At 40.7% G+C, this 23,260-nt stretch overlaps 1 protein-coding gene across 10 annotated transcripts in view; it reads right to left on the reverse strand.

The window, feature by feature from the left end:
• Txndc16 (thioredoxin domain containing 16) overlaps window positions 1–23,260 on the reverse strand; it is an 89,042-nt gene that overhangs the window by 14,779 nt on the left and 51,003 nt on the right. For 9 of the 10 annotated variants that reach the window (XR_005873220.1, XM_040735744.1, XM_040735746.1 and 6 more), the window contains 5 exons: window positions 20,435–20,578; window positions 19,832–19,891; window positions 1,449–1,617; window positions 984–1,120; window positions 233–317 (listed from right to left, as the gene is read on the reverse strand). Coding sequence is in view for 9 of the 10 variants with exons in the window: in XM_040735744.1 (XP_040591678.1) it covers window positions 233–317; window positions 984–1,120; window positions 1,449–1,617; window positions 19,832–19,891; window positions 20,435–20,578 (595 nt within the window). In the remaining variant the exon portion in view is untranslated. The remainder of the gene's footprint in view (window positions 1–232; window positions 318–983; window positions 1,121–1,448; window positions 1,618–19,831; window positions 19,892–20,434; window positions 20,579–23,260) is intronic. The other variant, XM_040735748.1, reaches the window with a different exon arrangement.

Raw genomic sequence — 23,260 nt, forward strand, 5'->3', positions numbered from 1 at the left:
TCCTGGAAGACATTAAAATTTAGAATACTGGGGTGGACAGGCACAGACGGGAGTGGAGGGGCAGAAAGATGGGAGACCAGGCCAGGTATAAATCAAATCCCAGACACCTGTCATCTTGCATGTTGGTTGAAAATTAACTTAAGATTCTTCTTAGCCCCCATATCAAATGTGAAGGGGCACATTATATTGCATCGTTTCATCTGCCCCAGAGCAGGAAGGGCAATAAACTTACAATATCCAAACGTCATCCTCAGAATAAACTCCCGTGATGATGGAGCCTCTCAGGCGCTTCCCTGCTTCCCTGAAATGTTCTTCTGCTGCACAGACACAGGTGAGATGAGCTTGTCAACTCTAACATTATGTATGCATTATGTATGCCAGGCAGCAGGCACAGGCATACAAAGGGCAGAACATCATTACCGTGAAATCACAAAGACTAATGCTTACGTGCACACATAACAGCTAAACCAAATCTGTCTTGTAGCACTGTTGCTAAGAAGTTACCTATTGATATGATACAACCGTGGTTCCCTAAACAAATGCTCTCTAAATGTCATTCTTAAGATTTATAGCACTTGGGCTGGAGAAATGGCTCAGCACTTAAGAGCACTGATTGCTCCTCCAAAGGACCCAGGTTCAATTTCCATTACCCATACAGCATCTCACAACTCTAGTTCCGGGGCTTCTGACACCCTCACACAGACTTACACTCAGGCAAAACACCAATGTACAGAAAATGAAAACGAATTTTAAAAAGGTATAGCTCTCTAGTCATACAGAATGGCCAAATAAATTTAATGTACTGCTAAGTCAAGAAAAATAGGCACAGCTGTCTTCTTGCACACAGCCTCGAGAGAAGTCCAAGTGCAGGAAATGATATGTACCTTAAAATTGCAAACACACACACACACACACACACACACACACACACACACGACTAAACATGAAATAAAATTTAAAAAGTGAGTGTCGACTCTACTTACCTGATGCCATGGCTGGGCTAAAGAGTCCCAGTACTGACACACTAGGAAAACTGAACAGGTCTTTATATAACTCCCCACGTAAGTATTTTTCTGCTTCCTGGATGGATGCTATGTTCACTGGACAGGAGATCCTGTTTCTGGATAAATATATAACCATACCCAAAATTAATTTTTGAAGATATTTTGCAGTTTGTGAAAAAAACATGTAGAACGTAGCAAACAATGTATCACATACCACTGGAAAAATTATTCTTTAAAAACAATCTGTCTCATTAGATGAGACTGGAAAAATTATTCTTTAAAAACAATCTGTCTCATTAGATGAAAGTGACAGAGCATGCACAAAGCTTCAGTGTCAGTATTTACTCTGGTCTCAGTCTAGTAGCCTCTTGAACCTATTAGACGCATGTCGACAAGCGTCCAGACCTCAAACCTAGACATCTCCGAGTGAAGCTGCATACTCACAGCTGGACAAACTTCAGGAGGTCTTTGGTTCCCAACATGCCCTCGTAAGACACTGGGCTCTCGCCTTCCTTATACAACTTTACCGCAGGAAATGCAGTGACGTTTTGCTTCGCGCATACATCAGACCAATCTGCACAATTTATTCTAGTAAGAAGGATAGTGGATGTGCCTGGATTAAAGAACAACACACATTTTATAAACACTCATGTAGAATGCTCACCACTTGGTTTCCCTATCTTCCAATCCCGCTCATTCTAAGCGACTAGCATGACATTCTCCCACAGGACTCTCTCCTGTTGGCTTTTCCTGTCTCTACAGTTTCGCCCCTTTGGACCATTCTGAAGGTGGCTCCATTACTGGGGTTGGGACCTGCTTAAGCCTGAGTTTAAACTGCTTTTCCTCCTGCTCCACACTCTCTTTTTCAACAATTCCAGGAATGACCAACAATCCAATATAGCCTACAGTTATATCTTTGGCCTCAATTTCTCCTTGAAGTTCCAGACCCATATATTTAGTGGTGTCTCTGTCACCCTATGGACAAACATAACCTGACACTCTCCAAGTCCGAAACTAAATAGTTTCCATTCTGTGTAGTGGTAAAGGGGGCACTCTTGTACAGCTTAGGAAAAAAAAAAAACAACTTATTTCACTCCTCCCTATTCCTAAGTGTCCCATGCCTACCCAGTCAGTAATTTTTCAATTTTACCATCCAAATTTATTTTTCCAGTTATTTTCTATTTATATTTATTGCCAGTATTATTCTTTTTTCTGGATAACTCCAATAGGGTTCTAATTCACTTCCCAGATTTAGTGTCTCTAAAATATTCCTAGAGAGTCCATTTTTAAACTCAGATCTGTTCCGGTGGCCAGCACACTCCTCCTCACCTGTCCCCCATCCCTGTGTTGCTACAGCCCACCCCCAGCAAGCTTTGTAGTGCAGGTGTGTGTCCACCTGCACCAGTCAGCTCCCTCTGCTGCATGCTATGACGAACACATTTCTCATGTCCTCGTCACGGGCTGTCGCTCTGTCTTCATCTACATTTCTGACTGCTGTCTGGCTCTATGAAGGGAACTCCTTGGGAGATGGGACTGTGCCTGTATTCTTCACCATCAGAGGATCCATCATCCCCATCTAAAATCTATAATCTCTTTTTGGCCTAGGAAAATGCATAGGCTATAAAGTATTCATTCTTACTTGTTCAACAACGAGAAACATGTAAAGTTCTATGAAATATATCACCACCACAAGCAACATATAATTAAGCTAAGAAACAAAGAAAATTCATTCTAATAAAAAGAGCTAATAAATTAGATTAAGAAATCTGTATCAGTGTAAGACATCTACATATAACAAAACTACATGACTCAAATTATGAAATGTATTGTTTTTGTATTTTGTAATAAAAGATTTAACTTTTAATTATTTTTTGTGTGGTGCTTTTCCTGGATGCTTGTGCACAATGTGCATGCCTGACACCCATGGGGGCCAGAAGAGGGCATCAGATCTCCTGGATCTGGAGTTACACACAGGTATGAGCTGCCATGTGGGTGCTGGGAATCAAACCTGTGTCTTCTAGAAGAGAAGCCATCACTGCTATGAAAACTTTTGAATAATGGAAACCACCTTTGTGCTTTAAAAGATTCTAGCTTCCAGAAGTAATAGCATCACTTCAGATTTAATGTTGCCTCTGCTTAATAATATAAACAGTGTAAGATTCACCACTATGATCCCAACACTTCACAATACATATCCCATAAAAATGCAGGAATGCACACTCTTATTTCTTTGAAGGTATATTAAAAATGGGTAAGTCAAAGAATATTACTACCTGGTCATTAAATGAACAAATAAAGGTGCATCCTCTTCCTGCTGGCCATTTGTTTGCAGTTCTCTGCCCTTTAATCATGCTTTGTTATGAATATCCATTTAGTAACTCCTGCTTATCTACAGCATCACCGCAGCCATCTAAATGTGGACCCCAGTGAACACCCTTCTTTCCCTCCTAAACTTTCCCAAAATTGAAAGTTGATTTTTCTTTTAAACTAGTAAGTTAAAAAGAGCACTAATACCTGTTAAAGACTCCTTATACTGGCTTCCAGGCCCCAAACTCCAGCGAGCCCAGCTTCAGGTGTGATTGGGTCTCCCGCTGGGACACCCCCGCATCCCCTGCCCAACACCCATCCCCTCGATCTTCCGGGCCGCTCCCAGAAGACCCGCCCACACAGGAAAGACATCAGCCCTTCCAGGCCCCAAACTCCAGCGAGCCCAGCTTCAGGAAAGACATAAGCCCTTCCAGGCCCCAACCTCCAGCAACCCCAGCTTAAGCTTAAGCTTCAGTGTCAGCATCCCCAGCTTCAGCTACAGGAAGGAAGGAAGACCAGTGGAGATGGAAGGACCCCACCAGCACCCACTGGAAGAAGACAGAATAAGAGCTCACTCAACAATAGAAAGACCAACATGACTCCACCAGAATCTAGGGAACCAACACCAGCAAGACCTGAAAAGCACTACATAGACGAAGCAGAGGAGACAGACCTTAAAATTATGATAGAGACCCTCAAAGAAGAAACAAGGAAATCCCTTAAAGAAATAGAAGAAAAAACAAACAAAAAATCCATGAAATGGGGGGGGGGGGGATTCAAGAAATAAACATCTCTCAAAGAATCTAAAGAGTACCAAGAAAAAACAACCAAACAAATGAAGGAAACAACTCAAACAGTTGAAGGATTGAAAGCTGAAATAGAAACGATAAAGAAAACACAGAACGAGGGGATGCTGGAAATAGAAAAGCTGGGTAAACGATCAGGAACTACAGATGCAAGTATCACCAATAGAATACAAGAGATAGAAGAGAGAATCTCAGGTGTTGAAGACTCATTAGAGGATATAGAGTCGTCAACCAAAGAAAATCTCAAAACCAACAAATCCTTAACACAAAATATCCAGGAAATATGGGACACAATGAAGAAGCCAAACCTGAGAATAATAGGTATAGAAGAAGGTGAAGAAACACAACTCAAAGGTACAGAAAACATATTCAACAAAATCATGGAAGAAAACTTCCCTAACCTAAAGAAAGATATGCCTATGAAAATACAAGAATCTTACAGAACACCAAATAGGCTGGACCAAAAAAAAGAAGTCACCTCGCCATATAATAATCAAAACATCAAACCTAGTGAATAAAGAGAAAATATTAAGAGCAGCTAAAGAAAAAGGCCAAGTAACATACAAAGGCAGACCTATCCAGACCTGACTTCTCAATGGAAACTATGGAAGCCAGAAGATCTTGGATAGATGTCCTACAAATGCTAAGGGAACAAGGATGCCAGCCCAGACTACTATATCCAGCAAAGCTTTCAATTACCATAGATGGAGAAAGCAAAATATTCCATGAATCCAGCCCTACAGAAAGTGCTAGAAGGAAAACCTAGATCCAAGGAAGATAACTACACTCACAAAGACACAGGCAATATATAATCCCACTTTACAAAACACCAAAAGAAAAAGGGAGGAGAAACTACACAAAATAACTTCACTAACAATAAATCAAGCACAAACAAGAATCATCAATCAATGGTCATTAATATCCCTCAACGTCAACGGCCTCAACTTGCCTATAAAAAGACACAGACTAGCAGAATGGATACGAAGACAGAACCCTTCCTTCTGCTGCATACAAGAAACACATCTCAACATCAAAGACAGATGTTATCTCAGAGTAAAGGGTTGGGAAAAGATCTTCCAATCAAATGGTCCCAAGAAACAAGCGGGTGTAGCAATCCTAATATCTAACAAACTAGACTTCAAATTAAAATCAATCAAAAGAGATGAAGAAGGACACTTCATATTCATCAAAGGAAAAGTACATCTACGCCCCAAATACAAAGGCACCTACATGCCGGGCGTTGGTGGTGCACGCCTTTAATCCCAGCACTCGGGAGGCAGAGGCAGGCGGATCTCTGTGAGTTCGAGGCCAGGCTGGACCGACAGCCTCCAAAACACAGAAACCCTGTCTCGTAAAACCAAAAAAAAAAAAAAAAAAAAAAAAGGCACCTACATTCGTGAAAGAAACATTACTAAAGCTCAAAATGCACATAAAATCTCACACACTAATAGTAGGAGACTTCAACACTCCGCTCTCACCACTAGACAGGACCTCCAGACAGAAACTTAACAAAGAAACAAAAGAACTAATAGAAGTTATGACCCAACTGGGTTTAACAGACATCTATAGAACATTCCACCCAAACACAAAGGGATATACCTTCTTCTTGGCGCCACATGTACCTTCTCTAAAATTGACCACATAATAGGAAACATAGCAAATCTCCACAGATACAAAAAAATTGGAATAACCCCCGTATCTTATCAGACCACCATGCATTAAAATTAGAATTCAACAATAACACAAATTGCAGAAACCCTACAAACTCATGGAAGTTGAATAATGTACAATTGCACCATCCCTGGGTAAAGGAAGAAATAAAAAAATAAATCAAAGACTTCCTGGAATTCAATGAGAATGAAGACACAACATACGCAAACTTATGGGACACTTAGAAAGCAGTGCTGAGAGGAAAGTTTATAGCACTAAGTGCCCACATGAAGAAACTGGAGAACAGTCATACTAGAGAATTAATAGCACAGCTGACTGTTCTAGAACAAAAAGAAGCAAACTCAACCAGGAGGAGCAGACGCCAGGAAATAATCAAATTGAGGGCTGAAATCAATTAAGTAGAAACCAGGAGCCGGGCGTTGGTGGCGCACGCCTTTAATCCCAGCACTCGGGAGGCAGAGGCAGGCGGATCTCTGTGAGTTCGAGGCCAGGCTGGACCGACAGCCACCAAAACAGAGAAACCCTGTCTCATAAAACCAAAAAAAAAAAAAAAAAAAAAAAACAGAAACCAGGAAAACACTGAGAAGAATCAATGAAACAACAAGTTGGTTCTTTGAGAAACTCAACAAAATAGACAAACCTCTGTCCAAACTAACCAAAAGACAGAGAGAGAGCATGCTAATTAACAAAATCAGAAATGAAAAAGGGGACATAACAATGGACCCTGAGGAAATCCAGAGAATCATCAAGGCATACTTTGAAAATCTGTACTCCACAAAATTCGAAAATTTAAAGGAAATGGACAATTTCCTGGATATATATCACTTGCCAAAAATAAATCAAGAGCAGATAAACAACCTAAACAGACCTATAACCCCTAATGAAATAGAAGCAGTCATCAAAAGTCTCCCAAACAAAAAAAGCCCAGGCCCAGATGGCTTCAGTGCAGAATTCTACCAGAAATTCAAAGAAGAGCTAATTCCAATACTCAAAGTATTCCGCACACAATAGAAACAGGAGGCTTACTGCCAAACTCTTTTTACGAGGCTACAATTCCCTTGATACCCAAGCCACACAAAGACACAACTAAGAAAGAGAACTATAGACCAATTTCCCTCATGAACATCGATGCAAACCGGATTCAAGAACAAATCAGAAAAGTCATCCACCATGATCAAGTAGGCTTCATCCCAGGAATGCAGGGATGGTTCAACATATGAAAATCTATTAATGTAATCCACCATATAAACAAACTGCGAAAGAAAAACCGCATGATCATCTCACTAGATGCTGAAAAAGCCTTTGACAAAATCCAGCACCCAATCATGATAAAGGTCCTAGAGAGATCAGGGATAACAGGAGCACACCAGAATATAATAAAAGCAATATACAGTAAACCAACAGCTATCATCAAACTAAATGGAGAGAAACTCAAAGCAATTCCTCTAAAATCAGGAACAAGACAAGGCTGTCCACTCTCTCCATATCTCTTCAATATTGTACATGAAGTTCTAGCTACAGCAATAAAACAACAAAAGGAGATAAAGGGGATACAAATAGGAAAAGAAGAAGTCAAACTTTCACTATTTGCAAATGCTATGATAGTTTACCTAAGTGACCCGAAAAACTCCGCAAGGGAACTCCTAGAGCTGATAAACACCTTCAGCAATGTGGCAGGATACAAGGTAAACTCAAAAAAAATCAGTGGCCCTATTATATACAGATGATGAAGTGACTGAGAAAGAAATCAGAGAAACATCACCCTTTACAATAGCCATAAACAGCATCAAATATCTGGGGATAATGTTAACCAAGGAAGTGAAAGACCTGTATATCAAGAACTTTGAGTCTTTAAAGAAAGAAATCAAAGAGGAAACCAGAAAATAGAAAGATCTCCCATGCTCTTGGAATGGTAGGATCAACATAATAAAAATGGCAATCTTGCCAAAAGCAGTCTACAGATTCAATGCAATCCCTATCAAAATTCCATCACAATTCTTCAAGGACCTGGAAAGAACAATAATCAACTTTACATGGAAAAACAAAAGGCTCAGGATAGCCAAAACAACCCTATACAATAAAGGAACTTCAGGCGGCATCACCATACCTGACTTCAAGCTCTATTATAGAGGTACAGTCCTGAAAACAGCTTGGTAGTGGCACAAAAATAGGCAGGTAGACCAATGGAACCGAATTGAAAACCCTGATTTTAACCCACACACCTATGAACACTTGATTTTTGACAAAGAAGCTAAAACTATACAATGGAAAAAAGAAAGCATCTTCAACAAATGGTGCTGGCATAACTGGGTAGTGGTATGCAGAAGACTGCAGATAGATCCATGTTTATCGCCTTGTACAAAACTTAAGTCCAAATGGATCAAAGATCTCAACATAAATCCAGCCACACTGAAACTTTTAGAAGAGAAAGTGGGAGATACTCTTCAACGAGTTGGTACAGGAGACCACATAACACCAGTGTCACAAACACTAAGATCGACAATTAACAAATGGGACCTCCTGAAACTAAAAAGTTTCTGTAAGGCAAAGGACACAGTCAACAAGACAAAAAGGCAGCCCACAGAATGGGAAAAGATATTCACTAACCACACATCTGACAGAGGGCTAATCTCCAAAATTTACAAAGAACTCAAGAAGCAAGTCTCCAAAACACCAAAGGATCCAATTAAAAGGTGGGGTACAGATCTAAACAGAGAATTCTCAATAGAGGAGGCTAAAATGGCCAAGAGACACTTAAGAAAGTGCTCAAATCCTTAGCCATCAGGGAAATGCAAATCAAAACAACTCTGAGATACTATCTTACTCCTGTCAGAATGGCTAAAATCAAAAACACTGAAGACAATTTATGCTGGAGAGTATGTGGAGAGAGGGGAACACTCCTCCACTGCTGGTGGGAGTGCCAACTCGTACAGCCACTTTGGAAAGCAGTATGGAGAGTCCTCAGGAAAATGGGAATCAACCTACCGTAAGACCCAGCAATTCCACTCTTAGGCATATATCCAAAGGAGGCAAATTCATATAACAAGGGCATCTGCTCCACTATGTTCATAACAGCATTATTTGTAATAGCCAGAACCTGGAAGCAACCAAGATGCCCCTCAACTGAAGAGTGGATAGAGAAAATGTGGTACATTTACACAATGGAGTATTACTCAGCAGAAAAAAACAATGGAATCTTGAAATTCACAGGTAAATGGATAACACTGGAAGAAACCATCCTGAGTGAGGTAACCCAGTCTCAAAAAGACAAACATGGTATGTACTCACTCATATATGGATTTTAGACATGGATCAGGATAGTGCCAGTCTGCACTTCCACTGATAGAGAGTCTGGGAAACAGAAAAGAACCTAAAAGATATGCATAGTACCCAAGAGAAGAGGAATGAGGCAAGATCCTCTGAACAGATGGGGAACACGGCGAGGGGTCGGGGGGAGTGCGAGCTGGGAAGAAGAGAGGGGGAGAAGAGAAAGAGAGAGTAGGTCATGGGGGAACAGGAAGGTTGAGTGGGGGGGTAGAATATGGGGAAGAGGGAATCATAGGTTAGAAGACAGATCAGGCACCAGTGTGACCTCTACTGATATAACGGGATGATACCAATTGGCAAACTAAGCAATAGTGGAGAGACCACCTCGAATGCCCATTCCTGATAATGAACTTGATGTCTATAACCATCCGGGAGCCTTCATCCAGTGACTGATGGAAGCAGAGGCAAACACCCACAGTTAAACTCTGAACTGAACCCAAGGAACCCAGTGACAGAGAGAGAGGAGTGATGAGTAAATTGGCAAAGAATGGGCTGGCAAAACCAGCAGAGACAGCTGATCCGAACAGGGGAGAACTCTTGGACCCCAGACCAACAGCGGGGAGGCCAGCAGGGGACTGATCCGGACCCCCTGAATGTGAGTGTCAGTGAGAAGTCCTGGGCAACCTATGGGGCCCTGAGTGTGGATCAGTGTCTATCCCTGGAATACAAACAGTCATTGTGTGCCCATAGCACAAAGAGGGATGCTCTCTCAGCCTGGACTCTTAGGGGAATGCCTGGACCCTATCGTGAGTGAAATGACAGACTCTAGATATCCCCTAAGTGGAAGGAATTGGCAATAGGGTGGGAGGCTGAGGGGGGTGGGGGTGTGGGAGGAGGGGAGGGAGAGGGAACTGGGATTCACATGTAAAACAAGCTATTTAAAATTAAAAGAAAAAAAAGACTCCTTATACTGAAGGAATTAGTTAAAAGTATTTTCACTATTTATATTTCAGTCAACAGTTTAATATGCCTAGAGTACTGCATCCTATAAATTTCACTAACCCATTAACTCCAAATAGAATTTCTAATCTGAAATTTGACATAGTGATTTTGTATGTACAAAAAAAATGACATTTGCTGCCACCTTGTGGCTGAGGAATAATACTCAAAATCTTGGCCTTAAAAACATGTTTGTTTGGTTTTTTTTGTTTTTGTTTTTGTTTTCTCAAGAGGCCAACATCAAAGACAGAATATAGGATAAATGTCCAAAGTACTCCAATACTTTCATAACTGAGTATGATTTTGGTAATGCACACGCTTGGGAAGAGGATATATGGTTATACTCATGGGCTCCAGTCAATGGTTTGGCCAAATGGCTGGGGACCTGGAAGGAGTATGATTGAAAATTGCTAAGAAGGTCATCTTGGGAAAAGGTATATGGATGGAGCTCACCAAACTGGCAAAGGATGCAAAGATACTTTTGTGTCCCATAAAAACGCCCATCAAAAAGTGACTTTAGCTGAGGAGTTCGATAATCAAATAGATACGATGACCTATACTGAGGAGAGGCAGCCTCCTTCCCTGGCCCTCCCAGTGGACCCATGTTGCTCAGTGCTAGATCTGCCAGTCGTAGAGACCAACACTGAGACCATGTATATGTGGCAGCATTCCTCTGCGTGACTTGGTGGCAACCTGGTGGCAGGCTGAGTACACTGGACCATTATGGAAAGGGTAGCACATCACTCTTAACCAAACAATTTGACTATGGATTTGCCCTTCCTGCAAGTAATGCTTCTAACAAAACTACTATTCATGAACTGAAAAAAGGCCTTATCCACCATCATGGCATTCCATCCATGGGCTCATAGAAGGCCTCATTCACCACCATGATATTCCACACCACACTGCCTTGAACCAGAGAACTCACTTTGCAGCATTAGAAGTTAACAGTGAGCAGCCCAGGCACATAGAATTCACTGGTCTTACCATGTCTCTCATCATTCTGAAGTAACTTGACAGAATAGTAGAACAGCCTTTTAAAGACACGGTTATGGTGCCAACTAGGTGACACTAGCCTTGAGGGCTGGAGCACAGTTCTCCAGGAAGTTGTATATGCTCTGAATCGGCACCCAATATAGTGTACTATTTACCTCACAGCCAGGACTCGGGCATCCAGGAATCCAGGGCTGGAAAGGGGATGGTGCCACTCACCATCACCTCTAGCAGTCCACGAGAAACATTTTGCTACCCGTTCCTGTGACTTTGCTCTGCTGGACTAGAAGTTCTGGTTCCAGATGGAGAACTGCTTCTGTCAAAAGACATAACTTACATTCCATAGACACAGAAGTTAAGACTCCCCTGGCCACTCAGGACCCCTCATTCTCTTGAGTCAGTAGACTAAGAAAGAAATTACTGTATTATGAGAAGTGATTGATCTAGACTATCTCAAGGAAATTAGACTGCTTCTCTACAATGGAGATAAGGGAGAGTATGTCTGGAGAACAGCAGAGCCTTCTGGGTGTCTCTTGGTGTTACCAGGTCCTGTGATTATGAGAAATGCCCCAGACATTTCAGGAATAAGGGTGTGGTTCAACCCTCTAGGTAAAGAACACAGACCTGCTAAGGTACTTGCTCAGGTGGAGGAAATACACCTGAGTAGGGGAATGAGGAAGTTACAAACACCAGCTAAGGTCATGTAACCAGTTATGAGGACTCTGTTATGACGCTGGTCCTATTTTGTTAAGAATATGCTTGTGCATATTTACACACACGCTAAGCTGCTATCTGTGCGTTCTCTTTCTGCATCATGTACTATAACAGTGACTGAAGTAGTATCAGTAATTACATGTTGTAAATCTACAATATCAAAGTTATGGGACACTAAAGACGAGACATTCCTCAAGGGATTTTTTTTTCACCTGCTTTCAGGGGAAACAGTATACTGGTGATTGTAAGTGAGATAGCCCATTAAAATAGACAGAATTACACCTTGTTACTGTTTTGCCTGGAAATTTGACATGGCATATGGAGATATGATTGGGTATGGAGTTGACAAGGACTTGTGATGGTTATTCTTGGTTGTCAACTTAACTGGATCTGGAATTAACTGAGAGGTAAGCTACTGGGCACTTGCAAAGGATTTCCTTGATTAGGTTTGTTGGGAGCGATCATTGTTATTTAGAACCTCTTGTAAATACTGCCAGCCTTTTTTAAGAATAGTCCATTGTGTTAAAAGAATAGTTACCTTCAGTGCCAATCAACCTCCCCCCCCTTCCTAATGAATAGAACTTGGGCTCACAGGAATAGCTGATGGCAAAAAGGAAACCATCCACAATTAGATCACTTAACCCTTCCCTCTGTGACCCTTTCACCTTGCCAACACTGCAATCTGCTCACCTTCAGTGGCCTGGTTACTAGGCAACAACCCCTCTCCTTTGATTACTCCGCGCCCTACCTAGTTTCCCCACCCTAACTACTATACAACACACCTAAGGAAAATAAAATCTCACAGCTTGATCAGCCATATTGTCTTGCTGTCCATTTCTCTTGTCTCTTGTCCCGTCATTCCAGGTTCCCATGGACTAGACCTTCGTTATGCCCTGCTGAACAGGGCACGGTTATGTAAAAACATCCACCCTAGATCTAAGTAGCGCCTTACTATGGCAGCCAGAAAAAGGACGTCTGGGGGAACTTTTGGCTTCATTGCTTTCATGTCTTACTGGTGAGCAGATTCACCCTCAGTTGCTGCTGTCTTTACTGAGAATACATACCTTTGCTGATATCAAAGCCTAACTTCTCTAAGCTTCCAATAGAGACTGCAGTGGCTCTGCAGGAATCCTTCAGATTTCAGCACCACTGGGATTGCAGAGGCGTCCAGTGTTAAGACTGGGTAGCTTTGGGGCGCCCAGGCTTTTCAGTGTGAGGCCGGCCACTGTAGTTTTACCCAAGCACATCATAAGCTAATCTAATAAACCCCTTTTAACGGATTCACTCTACTGGCTCTGTTTCTCTAGAGTTTTCTGACACAGCTTAAAAATCTGAAGTGTAAAATGCTCTAAAATCTGAAAGTTGTTGGGTGTTCATGTAACACCACAAGTAGAAAACTCTAGTCTAATGTGGCAAACTATAATCAGAAAAATACTGGTTACAATTACCTTGACACTATGTTTACAGGATATATGTGAACCATAAATTAATTTCATAATTAGATCTTGGTCTCATCCCCAAGATATCTCATTATATGGTTTTATATAAAATTAAAATAAATTACATTATTAAATTTAATTCACTTCCAAACTGAATTATTAAATTTATTTCCAAATTAAATAAATCCAAGATACTTCTGTTCCTCAGTTTCTCGGGTCTGGAATATTTAACCTATGTAGAGGTCAACACAGACACAAAACACTATTGTTATTGATACTATGTGCTGGTTGGTTTTTATCAACTTGACACAAACCTAGGCATATCTGAGAAGGGGGAATCATAATTGGGAAAAGGCCTTCATAAGCTGGCCTGTAGGCAAGTCTTGGGGTACTGTCTTAGTAACTGCTGTAGGAGGGCACGGCCACTGTGGGTGGTATCAAACTGGGCCCAGTGCTGGGTTATACACAAAAGCAGGCTGAGAAAGCCATGAGGAGCAAGCCAGTGAGCAGCACTCCTTCATGGCCTCCACTGCAGCCCTTCCTCCAAATTCTTACCTACCCTAAGCTGCTTTCGTGAAGGACTGACTACAAGGTGTAAGGAGAAATAAACCCTCTTGTCCCTAAGTTGCTTTCGTGAAGGACTGACTACAAGGTGTAAGGAGAAATAAACCCTCTTGTCCCTAAGTTGCTTTCGTGAAGGACTGACTACAAGGTGTAAGGAGAAATAAACCCTCTTGTCCCTAAGTTGCTTTTGGTCTTGGTGCTTTATCACAGCAACAGAAAACAAGAAAACTAATCCCCTGCAACCCACCAACCACAAAGGCCAGAGAAGCCGGTAGGAAGTCTTCGGACCTTCACCCTATCGTCTGTTCTAGATCCAACCCCCCTGTACCATCTCCATCTCAGCAGCAGACCACCTACTACAGCCCTCGCTTCTTCTCTGACCCATCTTAGAGGGCCACACAGATCTTCTCCTTCAGCCATCCCCACCACCCCATTCCTTTGTCTCAGACAACACCCTCAGGCATTCCTTGGGAACCCACCCTCCCACCCATGCTGACCAGGGAGGACTGGAAACAATTTTCAGGTCTTCACTCTCCCTCCTCTCCTCCAAATCCAATCCCCCATTCTGATCCTTAGCTTGTTAGAAGAACACTTGCTGTGGCTTCTCCTCACTCTCTGCTACCAATCCCAGGGGACTAAGCATGCACTGGTGGAACACCCTGTTTTCCTCCTTTCTGTGGATTCCAGCAACACCCCAACCCCACCCAAGCCCATCTCCATGCCTAAGTGTCAGCTCCCAATACCAAAATAACACATTCTATCTGGAATATCCAGTAGCCACAACTGGCAGGATCTCAGAAGCATTCCCTACCATGCAACCCACAGCCATCCACACTGTCCTAAGAACCAGAGAAGGCAACAAAAGACAAGGAACAGAGAACAAACTCAAACATAAGACCTGGTATCAGGACCTATAATTACAAATATCTCAAACCCAGATGCCTAGACATCAGCAAAAAACACAGTGACAGCCAAGACAAATGTCACCACTAGAGCCCAGCAACTCTACCAAAGCAGGCAGGCACTGAAAAGTGCAATATAGTTAAAACAGGTCTCAATAGAGTCTTTATGAAAATGAATAAATACATACAATAAATCTACGAAAACACAAACAGCGGGAAGGAAATAGTTCAAGACTTGCAAGTAGAAATAGAATCAATAAAGAAAACACAAACTGAGGAAAACCTAGAAATGAAAAATGTAGAAACTTGAAAAGGAACCTCAGAAGTAAGTCTCATCAACAGAATAAAAGAGATAGAAGAGAGTCTCAAGCACTGAAGACCCTATAGAAGAAAAGGATGCCTTGGTCAAAGAAATAATAATTTTTTTAAAACCCAAGGTACAAAACATTCAGAAAATCTGGGACATTATGAAAAGACCAAATCTATAAATAACAGGAACAGAAAAAGGAGACGCACAGGTTAAAGGTACAGAAAACATTTTCAACAAAATCATAGAAGAACATTTCCCTAACCTAAAGAAGAATATGACTACCAAGGTACAAGAAGAACACAGAACACAAAAGAGACTAAACCATGATAGTCATTCCCATGACACATACTAGTAAAAACATTAAATGTACAGAACAAAGGAAGAATATTAAAAACTGTATGGGGCCAGGCGGTGGTGGTGCACGCCTTTAATCCCAGCACTCGGGAGGCAGAGGCAGGCGGATCTCTGTTGAGTTCGAGGCCAGGCTGGACCGATAGCCTCCAAAACAATACAGAGAAACCCTGTCTCATAAAAACCAAAAAAAAAAAAAAAAACGTATGGGAAAAAGACTGAGTAACATATAAAGACAGACCTATTAGAATAACACCTGACTTCTCAATGGAGAGTCTAAAAGCCAGAAGGTGTTCTGAAAGTAAGATGTTCCACAAAGATGTCAGTCTAGACTCTAAACCCAGCAAAACTTTCTATCACAATAGATGGAAAAAAACATTCTGTGATAAAACCAAATTTAAGAGACATCTATCTACAAATCCAGCCCTTACAGAAGGCACTAGAAGGAAAACTTCCACCTGAAAAGGTTAACCATACTCAGGAAAATACAAGGAATAAATAACATCAGGCCAGCAGATCAAAAGACAGAAGAGGGCACAACATGGACTATACACATTACAAGAATAAAAAACAAAAAAATCAACAAATAAAGCTCACTGATAACTGTCAACACCAATGGCCTCAATTCCCCAATAAAAAGACACAATAACAGAATGGATTCCAAAACAGGAATCATCCTTCTGTTGCATCCAAAAAACAAACCTTAACATCAAGGATAGACATCACCACAGGGGAAAGGGATGGGAATAGATATTCCAAGCAAATGGACCTATGAAGCTGGTATAGTTATTTTAATCTGATTAAAAAACTTTCAACCCAAAACTAATCAGAAAAGTTAGGAAAGAAAACTACATACTCATCAAAGGAAAACTCCACCAAGAGGATTTTGCAATTCTAATATCTATGGAGGCATCTAATATCTATGGAACATGGAGGCATCCACATTCATAAAAGAAGCACAATTACACCTTAAATCACATATTAGCCTTGACTAGTCAATGGGTGACTTCAACACCCACTCTTGCTTATAGACAAGTCATCTAAACAAAAAGCTAAACAAAGAAGTGATGGGGGAAGTCCTTCTGTGTACGTTTGTCTTATTGGTTGATGAATAAAGCACTGCTAGGCAACAGGGAAGCAAGATAGATGGGACTAGGAGAGGTGGAGGATTATGGGAAACAGAGGTCCAGACCCTTTCTCCGGTAAGAGATGACTACAGGGAAATACTCAGATTAGCAGTTGTGGGTTAATAATTATGTCAGAGCTAGCCAACAAGAAACCATAGAAAACGTCCAACAGCTTCTTAATTAATATAGTGTCCTGTATGTTCACTTGGGACTGACATGGCTCTGGGACCAGGCTGGTGGGAAGAATCTCGTTACGAAGAAGTGCTGAAACTAACTGATGTCATAAGCTAAAAGGACCTAACAGATATTTACAGACCATTTCATCAAAATGCACATAAAAAGACACATTCTTCTCAGCAGCTCATGGAATGTTCTCCAAAATTGACCACATACTTGGGATACAAGGCAAGTCTCAACAGGTACAAGAAAACTGGAACAACAACAACAACAAGCTACCCAGTCTCCTATTCATATAGTAAAGCTGGGATATAGACAACACAACCAACAGAAAGCTAGCAAACTCTTAGAAAATGAACAACACTTTACTGAACAAAAAAGGGATCAAGACAGAAATTAGGCAGAAACAAGGACATTTCTTCAACTATGTTCATAGCAGCATTATTCATAATAGCCAAAACCTGGAAACAACCTAGATGTCCCTCGACTGAAGAATGGATAAGGAAAATGTGGTACATTTACACAATGGAGTACTACTCAGCCATAAAAAAACAATGATATCTTGAAATTTGTGAGCAAATGGACAGAACTAGAGAACGCCATCCTGAGCCAGGTAACCAAGACCCAGAAAGACAAATATAATATATATACTCTCTCATAAGTAGATACTGGGCATAAAGCAAAGGACACCAGCCCACAGGCCACAACCCCATAGAACCTGAGAGACATACATAGATCCGCCTAGGAAGAGGAAAAAGACAAGATCTCCTGAGTAAATTGGGAGCGAGGTGGGGCAGGGGGAGGTGGAAGGGGAGAGGGAAAAGGGAAGGGGAGTGGGAAAAATGTATAGCTCAATAAAAAAAGAGAAAGAAGAAACTGTTTTTGTTTTTTAAAATGAGCATTTGTACGATTAAGAAAATGTTTTAGTTGTTTAAAAAAGTATCTCATTATTTTTTGTATATCAGTGTATGTTTGTCTAGGCAGTGCTGTGTGCAGTCAGTGCCTGTGGAAGTCAGAAGAGTGTGTTAGGTCCCCTGGAACTGAGTTATGGGTGGTTGTGAGCTGCCTGTATTGCTGGGAATTGAACCGGAGTCCTCTGCAGGGGCAGCCAGTGCTCTTAGCAGCTGAACAGTCTCTCCAGCCCGTCTCTGTTCTCTGTGTAGTCACAGTAGCCCACTGTAGAAACCATGATTAGGATCCAACAGCCTGGTGCTGAGTGTCACTTATTTCTGTACTGTTAATTCAAGTATTATACCAAGAAAAAAAGGACAGAAATTGGGGGGGGAAACATAACTTTCCAGAACTGATTGAAAATGAAATTGCAACATATCAAAATTTTGGTACACGATGAAGGCAGTTCTAAGAGGAAAGTTCATAGTACTAAGTGTCTACATAAAGAAGCTGGATAGATCTCATATCAGTAGCTTAATAGCAAACTGAGAACTCTAGAGAAAAAAGAAGAAACCACACCCAAAAGGAGTAGACAGCAAGAAACAAACTCAGGACTGAAAGCAATACTAGAAACAACAGCAACAACAACAAAATTACAAAGAATCAATAAAACAAAGAATTGTTTCTTTGAGAAAATAAAATTGAAAACCCCTTAGTCAAGTTAACTAAAAAGCAGTAAGAGAAGATCAAAATTAACAAAACTACAGACCAAAAAAAGAGGACATAACAGACACCAAGGAAACCTGTGAATCATAAGGACAAACTTTAAAAACCTGTACTCAATCAAATTTGAAAAATCTAAAAGAAATTGATAATTTTCTCAATACATATCACTTAACAAAGTTAAATCAAGATCAGATAAGGAATTTAAACAGACTTATAATCCCTACTGAAATAGAAGCAGTCATTAAAAGACTTTCAAACAACAACACAAAGCCTGGGCCAAATGGTTTTAGCACTGAATTCTATGAGACTTTTGAAGAAGAGTTAATGCCAATATTCTTCAAGTTATTCTGAAAAATAGAAACAGAAGGAACACTGCCCAATTCTTCTGAAGGAGCCACCTAAACCATAAAGAACCAACAAAGAAACAAAGACAATTATAGACCAATTTCCATTATGAACATGGATGTAAAACTTCTCAATAAAATACTTGCAAACCAAATCCAAGAACACATCAAGAAGACCATCCACAATGATTTAGTAGGCTTCACATCCCAGAGACACAGGGATGGTTCAGCTATGTAAATCAATAAATGTAACCTACCATATAAACAGACTGAAAGACAAAACCCATATGATCATCACATTAGATGCCAAAAAGGCCTTTGACAAAATTAGTACCCCTTCACTGTAAAAGTCCTGGAAAGATTAGGAATATAGGGGACATACCTCAACATAATAAAGGCAACTTAGAGCAAGCCCATAGCCAACATCAACTTAAATAAAGAAAACTCAAAGTATTTCCACTAAAATCAGGGACAAGACAAACTTGTCCACTTTCTCCATATCTATGCAATGCAATATAGCACTTGAAGTCTTAGCTAGAGCAGTAAGACAACTAAAGGAGACCAAGGGGATACAAATAGGAAGGGAAGAAATCAAAGAATATTTATTTATAGACAATATAATAGTATACATAAGTGATCCTAAAAATTCCACTAGGTAACTCCTACAGCTGATCAACATTTTCAGCAAATTAGGAGGAAAAAAATTAATTAAAAAAATCAGTAACCTTCCTATATACAAATGACAGACTCAGAAAGAAATCAGGGAGACAACGCCCTTCACTACAGCCACAAATAATATAAAATATCTTGGGGTAACTGTAGCCAAGAAAATGAAAGATTTGTATGATTGAAATCTTTTGGTACATTGAAGAAAGAAATGGAAGAAGGTATCAGAAGATGGAAAGATCTCCCACACCCATGGGTTTATAGTTAAAGAGGCCACACTACCAGAAACAATCTACAGATTCAATGCATCCCCCATCAAAATTCCAACACAATTCTGCACAGATCTTGAAATGACAATTGTAAACTTCACATTGAAACACAAGAAATTTCAGGATAGTTAAAATGCTCCTAAATGATAAGAGAACTGCTTGCAGATACCACCACTTGATTTACTCATTTGACTTTAGGGTCACAATCTAAAATTTTATGTGTGGTTTGTTTGTTTGCATCTTTAAACTTTTACAAAAGTTTAACATTTGGATCAAAAAAAGCATGAATATTACATGATAATACCTTTCAATTTAATTGCCACATCAATATAGGATTGCAGAAATGCCATGGATACTGCATGCCCTACAATAAAATCAAAACGTTCAACAGACATTAGGACATGCTTATCTACAGAGCAACCATACTTATATCACACACATAAACACATGTAGAGATTTATGGGAATTACCAAAACTAGCATTTCCAAATAACAATCATACTACAGAGTACTAGATATTATTCAATCACTTATACAGATTCCAAATGCAACTTACTTTTTCCTTCATACTGTATACAGTGAAATGGTTATTCCTTAAAGACAATAGATTTCCTATACTGCTATAAGAATGTCAACTTATTTAAAATAGTTACATTTAATTATACTAGTTGTCAAAACTGACTAAATTTCTAGCTTAATCATTAACCTTCATTTTGTAACTTATCTATCTAGAAAAAGTCAATTTAATTCCTCAGGATCAAAAGCAAATGCTTCAATGTGTGCAGTCTACTTGAGACATGAAAACGATGTCATTTTACAATGTATAATACATAGAAAGCAAACATAAAATCTGTTGACTTTAAGGGTCCTCATATGTAATACAGTGTCCTTTCAAAAAGCATACTCACAAGTAGCGTAGAAGAGCACTAAGCTGTCAGAAGTCGTGACTGTCGAGTTAAATGTTTCCTGTGTTAACTCCACTGTCAGCTCCAAAGGTAATGGCCTCTTCCTATCTCTGTAAACAGTCTCTGCCACTTCATCATCTTGAATAGCTAAAATGGTTTAAAGAGAGGTTAATTTACATACAGATTACATAATTAAATATTCAAAATGCCATGAGCTATCATACTTTATACAAATTTCTGAATCCATGTTGTCTAAACAGTATGTATGATATTTAGAAAAGTTCCCAGTTGCTGGTTATTACCTTAATGATTCTGGGGTACTTTCTGACCCAGAAATCACAAAATTGGTCAATTCCTGGAGCAATCATTTAATTTTTCTACAAACAATGGGAATATGGCAATTTTGTTTCTAATCACCATATTAATTTAGAATCCTAAAGGAGTCTACTACATTTTACTGTAGGAGCCCACAGAGTGCCAAGCATGGTGATAAACACTGGGACAAATGGTTACAAGACTTATCCTTGACCACATGGCAATAAACTCATCAATGAATAAAGATCTAATTACAAACTCTGATTAGTTTGAAGGTAAGAGATACAGTGAGGGATCTTGATAGGGAAATTTAGACTAGGAAATCTAAAGTCTACCAGGCAAGGAATATAAAGAATGCTTTATACAAGTTAATAACGAGCCATAACAGTGCTAAGCACACACAGGCACTAAGAGAAAGAAACGACTAGGGAGATGGAACTGTACAGACGCCTGACAAAAGAAAACTAGGCAAAACTGAACTGTAGGCAGGAAAACGGGCCAAGAATTTTGGATTAGGAAACCCTAAAAGCCTAACTGTACCCTGACTTCCTTTAGAAGCCACCCTCCTTCCACGGCACCAAAAAGTTACACTCTCAATACAGACACTATTTAAGTGTGGGGCTCCGCCCCCACAGGGTCTCTGAGTTGTTTGTCAGCTGATAGCCACAGGTGCATCCTGTTTTCTAGTCCTGGCTTACCGCCCCCGCATTTTCTAGTCCTGACTTACCGCCCCCGCACTGCCCACTGACGTCAACATCTAGCAAGAGGAAAACACGATCTCTTCCACCTGGGGTTTTTCTACTGTGTTGTAAGACTATATATAAGACTGCTCTCTCCTACGAGAGAGAGACCTCTTAGCACTTGCAATGAAGTCTCTCTCTCTCTCTCCCTCTCTCCCTCTCCCCCATCTCTCCCCCGCTCCCCTCTCTCCCCCTCCCCCTCTCTCTCCCCCTCCTCCTCCTCCTCTGTCTCCCCCTCCTCCTTCCCCCTCTCTCTCCCCCTCCTCCTCCTCCCCTCTCTCCCTCTCCCCCTTCCCCCCTCTCTCTCCTTCCCCTCCCCCCTCTCTCTCCTGGCAATAAAGACACTTTTTAGTACAAACAGCTGGACATCTGGTCTTTCTTTTTCTGATACCTTGGTGTTGCTTGTGGCGCAGGCGCTGCAATTAAGGGTCTTCTTCCTTGTGTGTGCTATACACTACATACACATATTTTTCCTTCTCTAAGTGTTGCCTTTCTATGGAACCCAGGATTCTCCATCTAACTCGCACTTTGTCTACTTCCCTTTTACTTGTCTCTTAAGTTCCACTGTGACTAATTCTTTCCTAAAACCCTTTTCTACATCTCTGTAAATGGGATGATTTAGAGTAGAGAGGGAATTACACATAAGGCATGGCATTATACAATGCCAACAGCCAGTATAGATTACATGCAACAGGAAGTCAAAATGGAAAAAAAGTATATCTGCCCACCCACCCCACCCCACCCCCCCAAAAAAAGAAAAAACCTAGGGATAGGCTCAGAGAAGACAGCAAGAACTGAAGGCAAACTGAGGCAGACAGAAGGAGGGAAAAGGAGACGTGACTTCCACAGAGAAATCTGGAAATAAGGAGAGGAATCTCACTAGACCAAGACAGGAGCAGGTGCCCCAAGTGGAACAGAGCAGAGCAGGAATTGAAAGAGCAGAGCTCAGTCAGATGATCAAAGACAGAGGAGACCTGGGGAGGAAACACCAGGAACTCCACTCTACACACCAGAAGAGAGCCAGTGTTCAGCTCAAAGCAGCAGCCAGGCCACTGGTAGCAGCTAAGTCTGCATTTAAGAACAGCTTTGTGATGCTGATCCTGACAATGGATGAACCTCAAGGGGAGCACCTTGGAGAGTCTGGTGATGATACAGTGACATACACAGAGCATTCAAACATGCAGCAGGACATAAATGCAAACTATGATCCCTGGTTCAGAGATTTGTACTTTAACCAAGCACAGGAAAGTAAGTAAGCAATTACAGAGTAAGATTAATGCCATGAAAGACACTAGGAACTATAATGATAACAAGTAACCCTCATGTCAGGATGCTTAAGCTCTGGGCCAGGCTCCACTAGTGTGCCGCTGGTGTGACCTCGGGCAAGTCACACAACTGTGGCAACAAATTCTTCATCTGTAAGTCAAAGGTGGGGCTGCTTCTCACAGAGGACTTGATTGTTAATCAAAGTCATGTCAGCCATGAGAATAAAAGCCAGAAGTGACTGGTAATTAAGTAGTAAAATAATCCTGAAATTCACTACTAATACCAGTGACAACCAGACACATTTACAGCTACAAACACATTAATGTTAATTACAACTTCATGTTCTAGGAGGATCAATAAAAATGAAATATGCCATGTCTTTGAGTAGCTCTGTAAGATACAGCCAGCCCAGTGGGTGAAAAGAACAGACTGTGGGAGACAAAGGCAAAAATGTAGAAGGCTGGAAGTCTAAACAGTAGAGATGTGATACACAGTAAGGTGTGATACA

The sequence above is a fragment of the Mesocricetus auratus genome, unplaced genomic scaffold, assembly GCF_017639785.1.
Source record: "Mesocricetus auratus isolate SY011 unplaced genomic scaffold, BCM_Maur_2.0 Super-Scaffold_100048, whole genome shotgun sequence".
Taxonomy (NCBI): domain Eukaryota; kingdom Metazoa; phylum Chordata; class Mammalia; order Rodentia; family Cricetidae; genus Mesocricetus; species Mesocricetus auratus.